The 15,088-nt window shown below is 41.4% G+C and overlaps 1 protein-coding gene across 3 annotated transcripts in view; it reads right to left on the bottom strand.

The window, feature by feature from the left end:
- Bend6 (BEN domain containing 6) overlaps positions 1-15,088 on the bottom strand; it is a 59,132-nt gene that overhangs the window by 24,231 nt on the left and 19,813 nt on the right. For all 3 annotated transcript variants that reach the window (XM_052192863.1, XM_052192864.1, XM_052192865.1), the window contains exon 2: positions 6,153-6,365. In XM_052192863.1, coding sequence (XP_052048823.1) covers positions 6,153-6,272 — 120 coding nt within the window. In that variant the 5' untranslated portion in view covers positions 6,273-6,365. The remainder of the gene's footprint in view (positions 1-6,152; positions 6,366-15,088) is intronic.

The following is a 15,088-nucleotide window of genomic DNA, read 5'->3' on the forward strand; positions in this document are numbered from 1 at the left end:
ACAATATATTCATTTGGTGGCAATTCATGAAACCACACTTCCAATATGTGTTCTTCTGTATGCATTTTGGGTTTCCATAAGATGTTCTTTTTAATAGTAAATAGAAGCAAGGAGCGGAGCTGAAAGGAAGGCACTTGCTTAGCTTGCATAAGACCCTGGGTGTCGTCTCCAGCCTACAAGGAAAATGTCCAAGAATGCATGCTTGTAGAATATGCTGACGTTTTTCCAATCTTAGAGTCTAAGTCTTTTATCTTTATGCCTGTATCTTGTTATGAAATTAGATATCATTAATGAATAGTAAAAAAAATGTGCAAGTTCATTATGAAGAACACAACCAACTTTTACTGAATGATACCCTCAGTGTGGAAGGAAAGGTTCAGAGAGAAAAAGCTATAAGTTAAAAATTTTGGTTATCCTCAAATTAAACTGTATTAAGTCACTGCAATGCTAATACAAGTTTGAAATTGACTGTAAGTTTGTATGCATAAGAGCCAGGGATAGCCAAAGAATTCTTAAAGAATTATCAGAAATTGAGATGTCCTCTATAAATTCAAGGTGTTATGAAAAATTCAGAATAATCCAGTTTGGTGCTAACACAGAGAGAGTCAATATTACCAAAAAATAGAGGTTAAAAACTAGACGCCCAGGAGCTGGGATGTGGGGCAGAGAGGCCCGGCAGCTCAGCAGGGCCCTGAGATCTGCTCAACCAAGGCTGCGGGGATGCTGGCCCGCTGGGACTGGGAAAAACAACTTCCTTTGGAAGCTGAGGCAGGAGGATGTTTCTGGGGAAACAAGGCCACTCTAAACAACATAGGGAAAACCCCTCCCCAAGAGAGAGACAGAAATGAGAAACTGAAATGACTGATGAATTATTTAGAAACCATATTATACATAATATATAATCTATGATATATAATAGATATTCATATATGTGTGTGCTTTGTTTTTTCAAAGAGCTGGCTAGGGACACTGTTTAGTGGCAAAGTGGCTGCTTGGCATGTGCTTGGCATAAACCCTGTGGTGGGGAGGGAGGAGACTGAGTGTATATAGGCAAGATTGCATATGACTACATCTAGAGCACGCAGAGGAGGGGGTGCTAGCTGAAGACAGGAAGTGGTTTTATTGGAGTTTATTTCTTTTTTACCTAAGCACCCAGAGGAAAAGGAAAGTATTTGTTCCCCAGCCTCCCTGTCCAAAGAGCAGTGTCTCTTTGCTTTGTGTGCATCAGAGGACTTCTTCCTTTTCTATTCCCAAGCTGCTTCTCCCCGAGCATACATTTTAGATGCTTGGGATTTGATATGTATAAATCTCATACTGTGTTGCACACAGTAGGCACTTTACCATCTCTGTTACCGTGGCAGCAGGCGAAAGGCTTTTCTTTGCCGGTAGCTCATTCTTATTCCTCCCTTCTCTGTGGCTTCCATTGACAGTTTCTCTCTTGAGATTGTCACAGATCTAATTCTGTGGTTTATCATGTCAGAGGAAAGAAGGAACAGAGCCCCCCAAAAGGAAGCTCACATTCGCCATTGAGAAACAGTTTTTGAGGTCAACAAGTGAGGCAGTAATTGAAAATGTCTCAAACTATGATGAGACTCAGAAAAAAAAAACACTGGAAGTGACATGTGTGTACATATACATATATATGTGCACATAAGATTATATGTGCACACATATGTATACATACACAAATACACAGACACACATATATTAGAACCAGCATGGGGGTGTGTGTGTGGGTGTGTGTGTATCTGTACATATCACTGGAAATTTTCAGTGTAAAGTGCCATGTGTAAAGATCAAATTCAGATGCCTATAGCATAAAGGTTCTTCAAAAATTAATCTGAGAGTGGAAGAGAAGGAAGACCGGGAAAGCTCACGCTATGAGATTTTGGTGCTTGGAGCAGGGAACCCAGAGAACAAACAGCAGGAAGTTCAGAAGACCAAAGTCAAATGTCTGCATCCTCCTTCACTGGCTTCTTTAGAAGAAAGGTTTCAGGAGTGGAGACAGGAGGTAAACATCCACGTAAGGGAGGGACAGCAGAGCAGCAGGAAACAGGACACCTTGCTTGTTTTCTGTGTGTTCTCAAGTACCTGAGGAGGGCCTGGGTCTCACATGACCTCAGGGTAGCAGGCTACCTCTCTGGGCCACAGATCAGAGACAATCAAACTGATGTTTGGACAAATGGATGAAAATCAGCATCCAGACTCTCCAGATTTTAGGCAAAGCAGCTAGAAAATCCAAACGGTCTTCCTGTTGCAGTCAGGAGTCAGGCAAGTGTTTGGGGAACTGATGTAGCAAGAGACTACTATACAATGTATTAGAGTCTTATGGAAGATGGGACCACCAGAATCTCTAAAGGGCCTGGGAGGACGGGCTCATCAGGAAAGGTAATGGAGACTTAGGGACTAGGCAGGGACAGCAAGAATTTTGGTAGAAGAGATATAGCTCTCCTCCAAGGCTGAGATGATTCCTTCACACTTGGGCCACTCCCCAAGAAAAACACCAGAGTGCAGGACGGTAAGAAGGTAGGGTTGGTTGAAGCTTAAATCCTGGAGTGACTGAACTAAATTAACGACCATCAGAAGGAGGTTTCATCGTGAATGGCGAGCTGGTGCTTGTGGTGCTTCACTGGATTTTGTTTTTGTTGTGTTCTTATCAAGCAGGACGAGAGATTGAGAAGCCTGGTGAGATCGGTCACAGGAAACTGTGGCCACACCTTTGTATGATTTGCGGTATGTACATTCAACGCTCACAAACACACAAATGTGTATTTCATTATATATGTGAATTTGTAGGGATACGGACACCATGGATACAATTGTCATGAAAATCACCATAGCTAATGTACTCTCATTGTATGTCCAATTCTTAGGGAGAAAATGATGTGTTTGAGTAAATATAAATGTACGGTATTTCAAAATCTGAAGGATGTCTGTTTTGACAAGAATTCTTTGGATAATAATTGGCCTTATTCTTACTTTCAAATTTCAGAAAAATTCTGTAAGAAAGAAAATAATTTGGGCAAGGTTACCAGAGGAAGGAAGGAAGAGAGGAAGGAAGGAAGAGAGGAAGGAAGGAAGAGAGGAAGGAAGGAAGAGAGGAAGGAAGGAAGAGAGGAAGGAAGGAAGGAAGAGAGGGAGGGAGAGAGGGGGAGGGAAAGAGAGAAGGGGAGAAGAAGGGAGGGGGAGAGGGAGGGGAATTATTAGCAGGTACTAGGCATGGAGACAAAGCCGTGAGCTGAGGGAGATGGCGCAACTGTGTGAGCGAGCCCTCTTCACTGTGGCTTCCATGTAACTGCAGACCACAGCACACGAGCAGGAGACGGCTTTCTACCTTCCCTAAGCTACTGTGCACTATTTGGATCTTTGCAATAAAAGTCACAAAAGTCTAAAATGTGGTGCACATAAGTGGGTATACCTAAAATAGGACACCTGTTTATACTCAGAGGCCAGGTGTGGGCCCAAAAGGCACAGGGTGGCATGGGGGAAGGCCACTGGCTCTTGTTGGCTTTTAGTAAGAAGATATTTGGCAAAACGGTCACCTAGAATGCCTATGAAGGTAGACTACACACCCAAGGATGCTGGAGAGAGAATTTGGGTCCATTTCTGTTGCTTTGTCGGTGATAGTAGTTTGCAAGAAGACATAGGGAAGCACTAAAGTGCAAGGTGCAATTTAAATCAACTGAGTTCCTCCATAGTGTTAATCTTCAAGATTTGAGAAACAATCCATATTACTTCCCTAGATCGGCAGAAGACAGACTTTCACCTTGGTTTTCACAAGAGCTTCCCTGTGTGATCTCTCATGATGATCCGATCTAACGAGGTGCTATGGGGTCATGGGATACCTTCCCATATTTGTTTCAAGGCCTTTAGGTAACTGTTACAAATTGAAGAGAAAGGAAGTTGAACCAAGATTTCATAATGAAAGAAGTTTCTCAGGCCCAGGATCTTTGACCAAATAAAGTCTCTGGCTGGACTGAATTGCCATAGAAACCAAGAGAATTATGTAGTTTGGAAAGCTATTAAGATTTTGAGGACAGGAAAAAAAAAAAGATTTTGAGGACAGAAAATTGCCAAAGAAAGCACCTCTGGACACAGAAACAGGAGCTTTGTTTATTCCTGAGAAACTTCAAGCCCACACCAGCAAGCTACAATAAGACATTTAACGAAAACCAGAAATAATTAATATTAATAGTAGCATTAATAAGAAAGTATAAATGCAAAAAGGCCTATGCCCTGCTTGTGGCTGTGTTGACTGTGGGGGCACCTTCAGAAAATCATCTTACGTGGCAATGAAATGTTCTCGTTTACATGCTCTAAGACTGAAACTTTTGCTGGACCTCACAGCCAGAGTTAATAATACATCTTGAGGTCACTTAAGCAAGGGCTGGAGTGATGGCTCAGTGGTTAAGACACTGACTTTTGTTAGCTTGTTAAGACTCTTGTTAGTGGTTAAGACACTGGCTCACAACCATCCATAATGAGATCTGATGCCGTCTTCTGGTGTGTCTGAGGACAGCTTCAGTGTATTTATATATAATAATAAATAAATATAATAATAAATAAGAGAACTATGTAACCGTCAACCTCACTTGCCCCAGATTTCCCAGGTAATCTAACTTCACAACCTAAGCTAATGAGTATCTGTTATCTTCAATGATGTTCTCTACCATGCTGTGACCCAAGGTGATGTGTGTCTATCATTTGCTGAAGGCAGCCGATACAGAGGTTAAAAGCAACTTTGTAAAAGCTACCAGAAAAGTTAAAAGCAGCCATTTATGGATTTTGGTTGATAAACAATGATGCTTGCAGAACTTTTTTTTCTAGGTTAGTTGGGATCAGTTGGAGCCAGAGGCTTAATCCCTTATAAAACTCTATTAAAGATTTCTATAAAGGATCACATTTATTCCCGTGTGATGCTTTCTGTGCTGGTCAGTTAACACAGAGCAAGCCCTTTGTCAGAGACAGATTCAAATCCCAACTACACACTAGACATACATAAACACAGATAGTCACATGCAGAGAAGACAGACACCCAAAGACAGAACAGACAGACACACAAGGACAGCCACAGCGACAGATTCACAAGACTGCCTCCAGGCTGTCGCAGACTCCTCATACAATGCACAGCCAGGAGACCCAGGGAACATGAAGTAGAGAGTTCAAACCTGGACCCTCTTGGTCAAATGCCTGGAAGGGAAATTACTGGTGACTTAGAGTTCATCGCTAATGCATTTAATCTATGCAATCTTATAATGTATAGCCAAATGAATAGAAACAAACAAGCAATTTCTAAACCACGAGCTATTGTCCTATGTATGTCATACAGAGATAACCTGTGGTTTATAGTTACATTACATCAATATACTGTGGAGTATAGTTATATTACATCAATGGATTTTAGTTGTTCTAGCCTGAAAAATAACCCAAAGTGGATGACTCTATAAGCTGACAGTAATGTTGATTTGTTTCTCTACAGAACTTGTTTAACAATATATATGCATTTCATAATATCAAGTATTATGAATAATTTTGGAGAGAGTGATGCTTTTTTAAAAAAATCAGGAATAAATTAAGATTTCTATTATGATATGCACGCTGTCTTTTCCAGTGCTTTACGGAGTGGGCCAGAGATGGGGGTCTGAGGGAGATGGTACTGTTTAAGGACATGTGAATACTACATGCTATATGTATTATAAACATGTACAAATGAGTGACTGTATAAAGACATACAAATAAAATTACAGTGAAGGTGTCGGTTGGTAGGCCGGGAATGAGATGCTGAGGACGGTCATAAGCTAAGCTCTAGATAGAAAATCAAAGAGGAAGTCTTAAGGGAGGAATACACCAACTTCCATAAATATTTTGGGAGGAAAAGTATTTTCAGACAGTTGATAATCTTTAGAACAGAAAACAAAATTTGAACAATGGTATATCTGGCCCTGGCTGAAATGAAACAGGAAAACTGTTGTCCACGTTTCCAACTTAACCTTAAAAAGAGGACAGAAACTATAATCCCTTGGTGGGATAAAGAATTAAAAAGGACAAGAAGATGGGAGAAAATGCCGAGGAACAACGAGAAACAACGCCGAGAATTGCAGACTGCGGCTCAGCTAGACAAGAAGATTAAATCAATGCAACAGAACACCAACCTGGGCTTTATCCTGGGCACTGTTTGTGTTTTCTGAGTTCACGGTCTCTGTCCGTTTCCTCTTTCTTTTTCTTAGAACTTGGTTGTCCGTGATGTCATCTGTCTGCAAGATCTTCTGCATTTTCTCAACTAGTCAGCCAAGGCTCTCCGAAGCCGTCGAAGGCAGAAACGCCCACGTAGGTGCTGCCTGTTCTGCATCCGGTTCTTGCTTCTCCTTAAAAACAAAACATAACACAGGGCGCCTCAGCCTGCCAGCCGCTCACAGGAGAGGTTTCCACGGAAGGCGCCAACTTCACGCACACTTTCACTTTACTCAAATCAAAACACCTATCAGCTTGGTGCTGAAGACGTGGCTCAGTGGTTAGGAGCACTGACTGCTCTGCCAGAGGTCCTGAGTTCTATTCCCAGCAACCACATGGTGGCTCACAACCATCTGTAATGATATCTGATGCCCTCTTCTAGTGTGTCTGAAGACAGCTACAGCGTCCTCATATACATAAGATAAATAAATACATTTTAAAAGAGAAAAGACTCTATTGCAAGGCAAGGGATTGACGCATAGTTGCAGGTCATTTTAAAAAACAAAAAAAAGCATTCATTCAGCTTTGTTACTGCCCCAAAGCTGCTCATCTAGTTGGCTTTGAAAATGTCAAATAGTGTAAGGACATTTTCCATCTGACATTCTTGTCAAGTAGCTGTGAAAAATCTACAGGTTTTAAAAATTCTAGATGTATATAAACATTATCACACAGAACTGAAGTTATGGACTTTTAGGAAAAGATATTAATAAGAGTTGACAACACCAGAATGGAAGGCAAGCGTATTCCCAGGAGACCGGTAAGAGTTGCTTAGAACCAGATTTTGCTTTAAAAGGCATTTTTCTTCCTGAAAACTCCGAAGTCTTACAAGGAGGTTCCCCTCGTCCCAATCTAGCTGATTCTAAACTTTTTTTAAATAAGATTTATTTACTTATTTATTTCATGTATGTTGGTATATAGTCACTGTCTTCAGACACACCAGAAGAAGGCATCAGACCTCATTACAGATGGTCATGAGCTGCCATGTGGTTGCTGGGATTTGAACTTAGGACCTCTGGAAGAACAGTCGGTGCTCTTAACCATTGAGCCATCTCTCCAACCCAAACTAGCTGAGTCTATCTGTGGGATTGCAATGATGACATTTAACCTTGGCTATGTGTACCTGGTGAAACATATTAGGTCTTACTCAATCTTCAGAGTATCTGCTTCAATTGGTTTGTTTTCATAAGCATTTAGTTATAAACAATAAAACTGAAGTCAGATCGAGCATATGAATCTTCGTGAAATATATAGAATATTGACCGCCCAGTAATATTTTGCTTCTTATCAAATCACTATAAATGTATTAGCAAATGCACTACTCAAGATTTTTTATTCACAAAGGTCATAATAAAACACTGGAGTACAGTTTTTCAGAAGTTATATTTACTAATGTGATGAGTGAAGTTTTCAAGATAGAATTATAGTTGGGCATAGTAGGACACTTGCAGTCCTAGCACGTCGAAGATGAAGGCAGAAGGGTTTCAGGTTCAAGGTCAGCCTGGGTGAGACTGTGAAATGCATTTTATAAATTCTAAAATAAAATAAAACATAAATATACAAAAAGTAAAAAAAAAAACTGGATAGAATTTTGTTTAATTGGGGTTCAATCGAATGTTTATTCTCATAAAAATAATTTCAAAGGTTATGTGTGTGTGCATATGTGCGTGAGTGCATGTGTTCATGGGTGTGAGCATGTGTTCATAAGAGTGTGTGTGTGTGTGTGTGTGTGTTCAGGGGCACGCATGCCACAGTTTCTAGGTTTAAGGGATTGAATACAGGTTTCCAGGCTCATGTGGTTTTTTCTTTTTTTCTTTTTTGGTTTCTTAATGGCTGACATTTGGTGATGGATTTTCTTTGTAGCTTTAATTTGTATTTCTCTGATGACTGGTGAGATTTAACATTTTTCATGTGTTTAATGGCACATCTGTTCATTTTGCTTTCCCCATTATTGATGAGTCTGTTTGGTTCCTTGTTTGAATTTTGATGAGGATTGCATTGACTCATAGGTTACTGCTCGTAGACAGCCATTTTGCAACATTAATACATCACGGGGAGGTTCTTCTCTGGTCTTACGTGTCCAGTGTTCTAAATGCCTAGCCTCCTAAGTACTGGCTTTACAATGTGGGCCACCAAGTGCAAATACTTACCTTCTGTGCAAACCTGTAAGGAAGGTTTATATTTACTATTGCTTCTTTCTTGATATCTTTCATGCTGATAGAAACTGGTATATGGTGATACTAACCTACAAGTTAATGAAAATTTAAACTGAGAACAAGTTAGGGAGAGGTTCCCCCATGAGCCAGTCAAATGGATTTCAACATGGGGAGAAGAAAAAGCACTTCCAGACTCTTTTGGTGAAGCCAGCATTATTATACTCACAGCTAAGCCAGACAAAGAAACCACGACAAAAGAAAATTATAAAACAATCTTTCCCATGGGCAGGGGACAAAAACTGTCAACAAAAATACTTGAAGCTGGTCAGGCAGTGGTGGCACAGCCTTTAATCCCAACACCTGGGAGGCAGAGGCAGGTGGATTTCTGAGTTTGAGGTCAGCCTGGCCTACAGAGTGAGTTCCAGGACAGCCAGGGCTATACAGAGAAACCCTGTCTCGAAAAACCAAAAACCAAAAAACCAAACCAAAACAAAAAACTTGCAACTCAATTCAAGAATACATCAAGATCTTCTGCCATGACACCTATGTCACTCCAGAGCTGTAGGGAGTGGTTTCATGTATGTCTATCAATAACCTTAATTTAATATATAACTGGACTCAGGACAGAAAGCACCTGATCATCTCAACAGATGTGGAAAAGGCATGTAATAAAACCCAGCATCCCTTCGTGATGAAGTCCCTATGGAGACTAGTCACAGATGGAATATATTTCAACATAGTTAATGCTATCACAACAAGCAGGTAGCCAACAGTCTGTTAAATGGAGGAAAACATTTCCACTAAAGTTAGAAATGAGGGTCTGTTCGCTTCACTCCCTTTTAATATTGTGTTTGAATTTTTAACTACAGCAATAGGAAAAGAGAAGGAAATAAGAGGGTTGTAAAGAGGAAAGGAAGAAACCAAAACACCCTTCCTTGCAGAGGACATGATGATCTTCATAGGAGATCCTAAAGACTTCCAGACAACTATGCTGGCTAACATGTTCAGAAAAGTCACAGGTACAAAATGACTATAAAAAGATCATCCCAAGGACAAACATTCCAATAAAGAAATTGGGGGAAAATCCTATTCTTAATAGCACAAAACCAACAACAACAACAAACAAAAAACCCCCCAAAATAAAAAAAAAAACCCACTAGGTGGTGGTTGCATACACCTTTAATTCCAGCACTCAGGAGGCAGGAGGATTTCTGTAAGTTTGAAGCCAGCCTGGTCTACAGACTTAGTGTCAGGCCCACGAGGGCTACACAAAAAAACCTTGTTTTGAAAAACCAAACCAAACCAAACCAAACCAAACCAAACCAAACCAAACCAAACCAAACCAAAATGATGCCTTGGAATAAACTTAACCAAGGAAACGAAAGCCCTTTACAAGTAAAAGTTTAAAATACCGAAGAAAAGGATTGAGAAAGACAAAGTTGGGAAGACGTCCCATGCTCATAGGTTTGAAGAATCTATTTGGAAATGGACATTTTCTGAAAAGCAATCTAAAGATTCAATGCAATTCCATTCAAGCTGCAACTCCATGGTTCATCAAAATGGAACAACAATCCAAAAATTCATATAGAAACATAAAAGACAAAACGGTCCTGAAATCCAGGAGTGCAGTCGTGGTGTTACCATACCTGATTTCAGGTTATGCTACAGATGCAGAAAAATAAAAACAGCACGGTGCTGGCCCAAAAAGAAAAAAAAAAACAAAAAACAGACACACAGGCCAATGGCTTAGAAAAGAGGAGCCAAATGTAAGACCGAGGAAGTACAGCTGCCAGAGTTCTTACAAGGAGTCCAAAAATGCACCACAGAGAAGAGACAGCATCTTCATCAAATAGGACTGGAACAACTGAAAACCAGCACAGGGATGAATGAAAACAGATAACTTTCCTCTCACTCTGACTAAAACATCAATTCCTACTGGATCACAGACACAATGTAAAGCCTGAAACTCCGAAATTTCTCGAGGGAGATGTAGGGATTCCCTATGAAGACACAGGTGTGGGCAAGAACTTCCCAAATAGAACCAGTCACTTGGGGAAAAAATCCCAACAATTGACCAATGGCAATTTATAAAATGAAAGTTTTTATACATCTCAGGACACCCCATTTTGTTAAGAAGCAGCCTACAGAATGGGAGAAAATATTTACCAATTATACATCAAACAAAGGATTAATATCTAGGCTCTGCAAGTAAATAAAAATCCAGCCATCAAGAAAACAGCCAAAATAAAAGCAAGTGCTGTAACCGAATAAAAAATAAACAATATGAATAGCTAGTACACCTGACATCATCTACCACCAGAGAAACGCAGATTGAAAGTCCACTGAGGTTCATCTCACTTTGGTCAGGATAGCTACGCTTGAGTGCGCAAATGTCATCAGATGCTGATGATCGGGGAAAGAGACCCTGTTCATCATTGGTAGGAGTATAGATGGATTCAGCCACTATGGATGGAGGTCTGTGTGGCAGTTCCTCAAAAAGACAGAAACACACCGTGCATACGATCGAGTGATGCCATTCCAGGGCATGTACAGAGCGTCGTACACGCTATCACAGAGATGCTTGTTCATGAATGCTTACCGCTGCTCTACTCATAATGGTTAGGGAACGACTCAGCCCACATGTCCACCAGAATATGAACGGGCAATGAAACTGTGACACACACACACACACACACACACACACACACACACATGGTTTTTAGATTTCATTAATGCACTGGGTCATACAGTGAAATCATGAAACTGGTTGGCAAACAGATAAACCTGAAAAAAATTATACCGAGTGAGGTAACCTCAGCGTAGAAAGACAAAGGTCGAATGTTCTCAGATGCGGATCCTAGCTTTGAATCTGCAGATGTGTGTGCTTAACAAGGACCATCCATAGAATCCAGGAAACTGGAAAGGGACCATTGTCAGGGGAGCTGGTAGGACATTGCAAATATGAAAGCTAAGGGGTGGGGGATGGGGAGGGGGATCTGGGAGGCGGAAAGGTCTAAGCAGGGATGGGAATGAGGGGCTAGGGAGGTAAAGGAGGGTTAGCCGAAAAGAAGACGCATGTAAAAGCCAGATGGAAAACTATTATTTTGTAAGCCAATCAAATACTGCAGGTTAAAAAAAAGCGATTTAGAAGAGAGATACCTTGCTTGGTTGGATAATGCTGCCCCTACAAGCAGCCATTGTTTATAAACAAACACACACATATCCAGTGCCAGGTGTGGGATATGTTCTTATTAGCTGTTAGGTAGGAAAGCCCCAGAAGCCCACCAAATAATGTCAGTTCTTGCCATTCCTCCTGGTTGCCCACCAGAATTAGACTGGAATACCCTATTTCTCAAGAGTCCACATACCCTGGTTGCAAGATATACATACAGAAATCAAGCTTGTGTTCAGTTCAAAGCTTCCTCCCGCTGGCTAGCTCCCATGGTACAAAAAGGAGCTATTTATGGAAGGTGTTTGGGGAGAAAAGACACCAGCAGTCATACCTAGCTGTGACCCCTACACACTTCAAAGGCCACCTGATGGGCAAGATGTGCCCACTGTACAGTGGTGACCCAGTTTTTATCGGGGTAGACAACCGCTCTCTCATAGGATATGCTTCATACCACAAACTTTGTTGAAACAAACACCATTGCTGGGGATTTTATAGGCCTGTGGTGTGTGTGTGTGTGTGTGTGTGTGTGTGTGTGTGTGTGTGTATGTGGTGGGAGAGGCTCATTACGGTTGTTCAATCAAATTGACAAGGTGCCAAGCCTACACTCTAGATTTGTGTTCAAAGTCATAAGCCAAAGATGCCCTCCACTTTAATGAGAGAAGCTAGTCTTTGCAGTCAATGTCAGTGATGAAGGCAGAGACTCATGGCTGCTCAAGTTGCTGAGAATAAAGTACGACTGAGAGCTAAAACCTAAACAGTCCTCTTAAACCACAGTCTCTAAGGCCCAGGGAAGAAGGACCGGAAAGACAGTGAGAGCCGGAAGACAGAGAAGAGGGCTGGGAAATGCTGTCTTCAGGGCCAAACACAGCTATGGCAAACAGGAGCACGTGACATCTGCAGGTGCCTGCACTGGGCTTGAACAAGATTGGGGCAGTCAAGAGTCAATCATGGACTGAGGGTGGGTTCATGGAGCCTTAACCTTCCCTGCAGAATTACCGCTTACTGATAGGTTCCCCGGGAAGGGTGGTGACTGTCTTCAGTTGCGTGCCCACCGAGGAGTCCAGTACGCTCCAACAGATACTTCCAAAGGCATGGTCACACAACAGCCCTGGTTAAAGTCTGTGTCACAAAAATTAAAATCAGGAATGTGGAAGAGGGACCTGTAGGAAGGGGTAGAAATGGCAGGTGTGGGAAGGAAGGGTTAAGAGTAATCAGAATATCTTTATACAGGAATTGGATAATCAAAGAACAAGTTAAATCAGTATGAAGTGGGGAAAAAATCATACCCACATTCACAATAAGATTCTGATAATTAAGTCACAGACCCACTACCAGATTTAGCAACTATTTCTTTTCTATAACACTCAGGCATAGTTAGTAAAAGAAGACGGAATATCGTGAATTTAAAAACAATCCATTGTTAATCACAATGCCATCTGCAGAATATGAAAAAATATTTCCAATTTGTGCATCTGACAAGGGATTAATAACCAGAACTTAATGCAATATAGTGTTTTTGGTGTGCTGTTTTATTTAACACTATCGAAGAGTACACAATAAATGACTCGATAACTCAAATCTAACAAAATTCATTTCTTTCATAGGAAAACTCAAGGACAAGGAAAATGCATGAGTATTCTGGTATTTTCAGTGAAATGCAGAGTCTTCAACAGACACCCAGTTATACTCGTTTCTAAGGTTTATATTGTAAGCCCTAAATGGACTGCACCAGTAGAGATCCCATCAGGAAGCCAAGATCCCTGCCTTGGTACAGATACACGCCCACCGGTAATCTGGGAGTCACAGACTTGGAAAGTTCTCTAAGAGTTTGGCCTGCAGTTTTCCAGTTGACCCTGAGTGAAGAGACAAAGGCAGATGTGTGTTACTATGGACTTGGCTATATTCTGCCTGCTGACATTAGTATGTCTTGCTTTGCATTTTCTCTGAAGTCACCAAATAAATTGGTTTTTGCTTTTGTTTTTATTTTTAAACAATTTTTAAGCATTCCATCTCTTCACAGGTGGGTTCCATTCAGGATAATTGGCTTACTACACTATGAACAGTCATCAGAGAAGATGTTAAGACTCTGCCTGCTGGGGCTCAACCCTCTTAGCCACTCATACAAGCACATGTGGTGGAAAGGCTGTCCATGCTGGGGTTATTCCACACTTGATCTGGAATGGTGCCGTTCAGGTGACGGGCAGAACAGATTCCACAGTCCATGCTAAAGCCAGATTCTTCCAAGATAGTACGAGCTGGAAAAATCAATTTCTAAAACATCTTTCAAATTTTGTAACAGACTATTTTCTGGATCCCATAATTTTAAAGATTTACTTATTTATTATATGTATGTACACTGTAGCTGTCTTCAGACACTCCAGAAGAGGGTGTTACGGATGGTTGTGAGCCACCATGTGGTTGCTGGGATTTGAACTCAGGACCTTCAGAAGAGCAGTCGGTGCTCTTAACCATGGAGCCATCTCCCCAGCTCTACAATACAGTTTTATTCAAAAATGGCCAGTGGACTTGAAAAGACATTTCTACACAGATGTGATTTAGTTCCTTTTTTGTTGCTCTGACAGAAACAGCTTAAAGATTACTCTGTCTCTCAGCTTGGAGCTGGAAGCAGAGCTGCCCTGGGTTCTCAGTTTCTACCTCACAACCCCACATCTGCCAGCTTGTTTCCACGTACAAAAGATTCTGTAGCATCTCCAATCAGCCGGAGACTAAATGTCCAAATACCCGAGCTTGTGGAGAATATCTTACACTCATGCCGACAACAGAGACTTATAAATGATCAATAAAGGGAAAGAAGGAATGATACAGTTATATTATAATTCCCAAAATTCCTCATAAAATGACCAACATCTGGGAGAACAATGCAGCGCGGGGTGGCCCAGTGGCTAAAGATGCCTGCCACTCAGCATAATGACCTGAGTTTGATCCTGGAACCCAATGGGAGAAAAGCGAAGCAACTCTTACAAGTTATGCTCCGACCTTCACATACACTATGACACATGCACCAGGCTCTCCCACACCAAGGGTAACTCTAAGTCAAACTCACGGTGAGGTACCAACACCTACTCACGAGGATGACAACTACCAGAAAACTAAATTCACAAGTATTGCTGTGGTGTGGAGAAACAGGGAACTTCCTGCTGTGGTGGTCATGCAAAATGGTGCGGCTGCTGTGGCAGCAGTCATAGCCAGAGTCTCGAAGAACATGTGTTTTCCTGTTTCCTTCAGCATTATTCACAGTAGCTAAGGGGACCCAGGTGTCTACTGCCAGGGGGACTGGTAAGCAAAGGGGTGTGTATACATCCTACCCTCGAGAACTTCCTATGTATGCTACGGCACGGATGAACCTTGATGGCTGTGTGGCACAAATGTAAACTGTCTTGTAGGGAGTGAATGCATGTTGTTGGCATAGTTCCCTACAGAGACTGTTCCTGCTGTGCCAGGAAGCATCCGTGAACCCCAAAAGACCGCCAAGGAGCTGATTCCGATACAATAGCATTAGGGTCTCTTTATT

The sequence above is a fragment of the Apodemus sylvaticus genome, chromosome 9 (assembly GCF_947179515.1).
Source record: "Apodemus sylvaticus chromosome 9, mApoSyl1.1, whole genome shotgun sequence".
NCBI classification, from domain to species: domain Eukaryota; kingdom Metazoa; phylum Chordata; class Mammalia; order Rodentia; family Muridae; genus Apodemus; species Apodemus sylvaticus.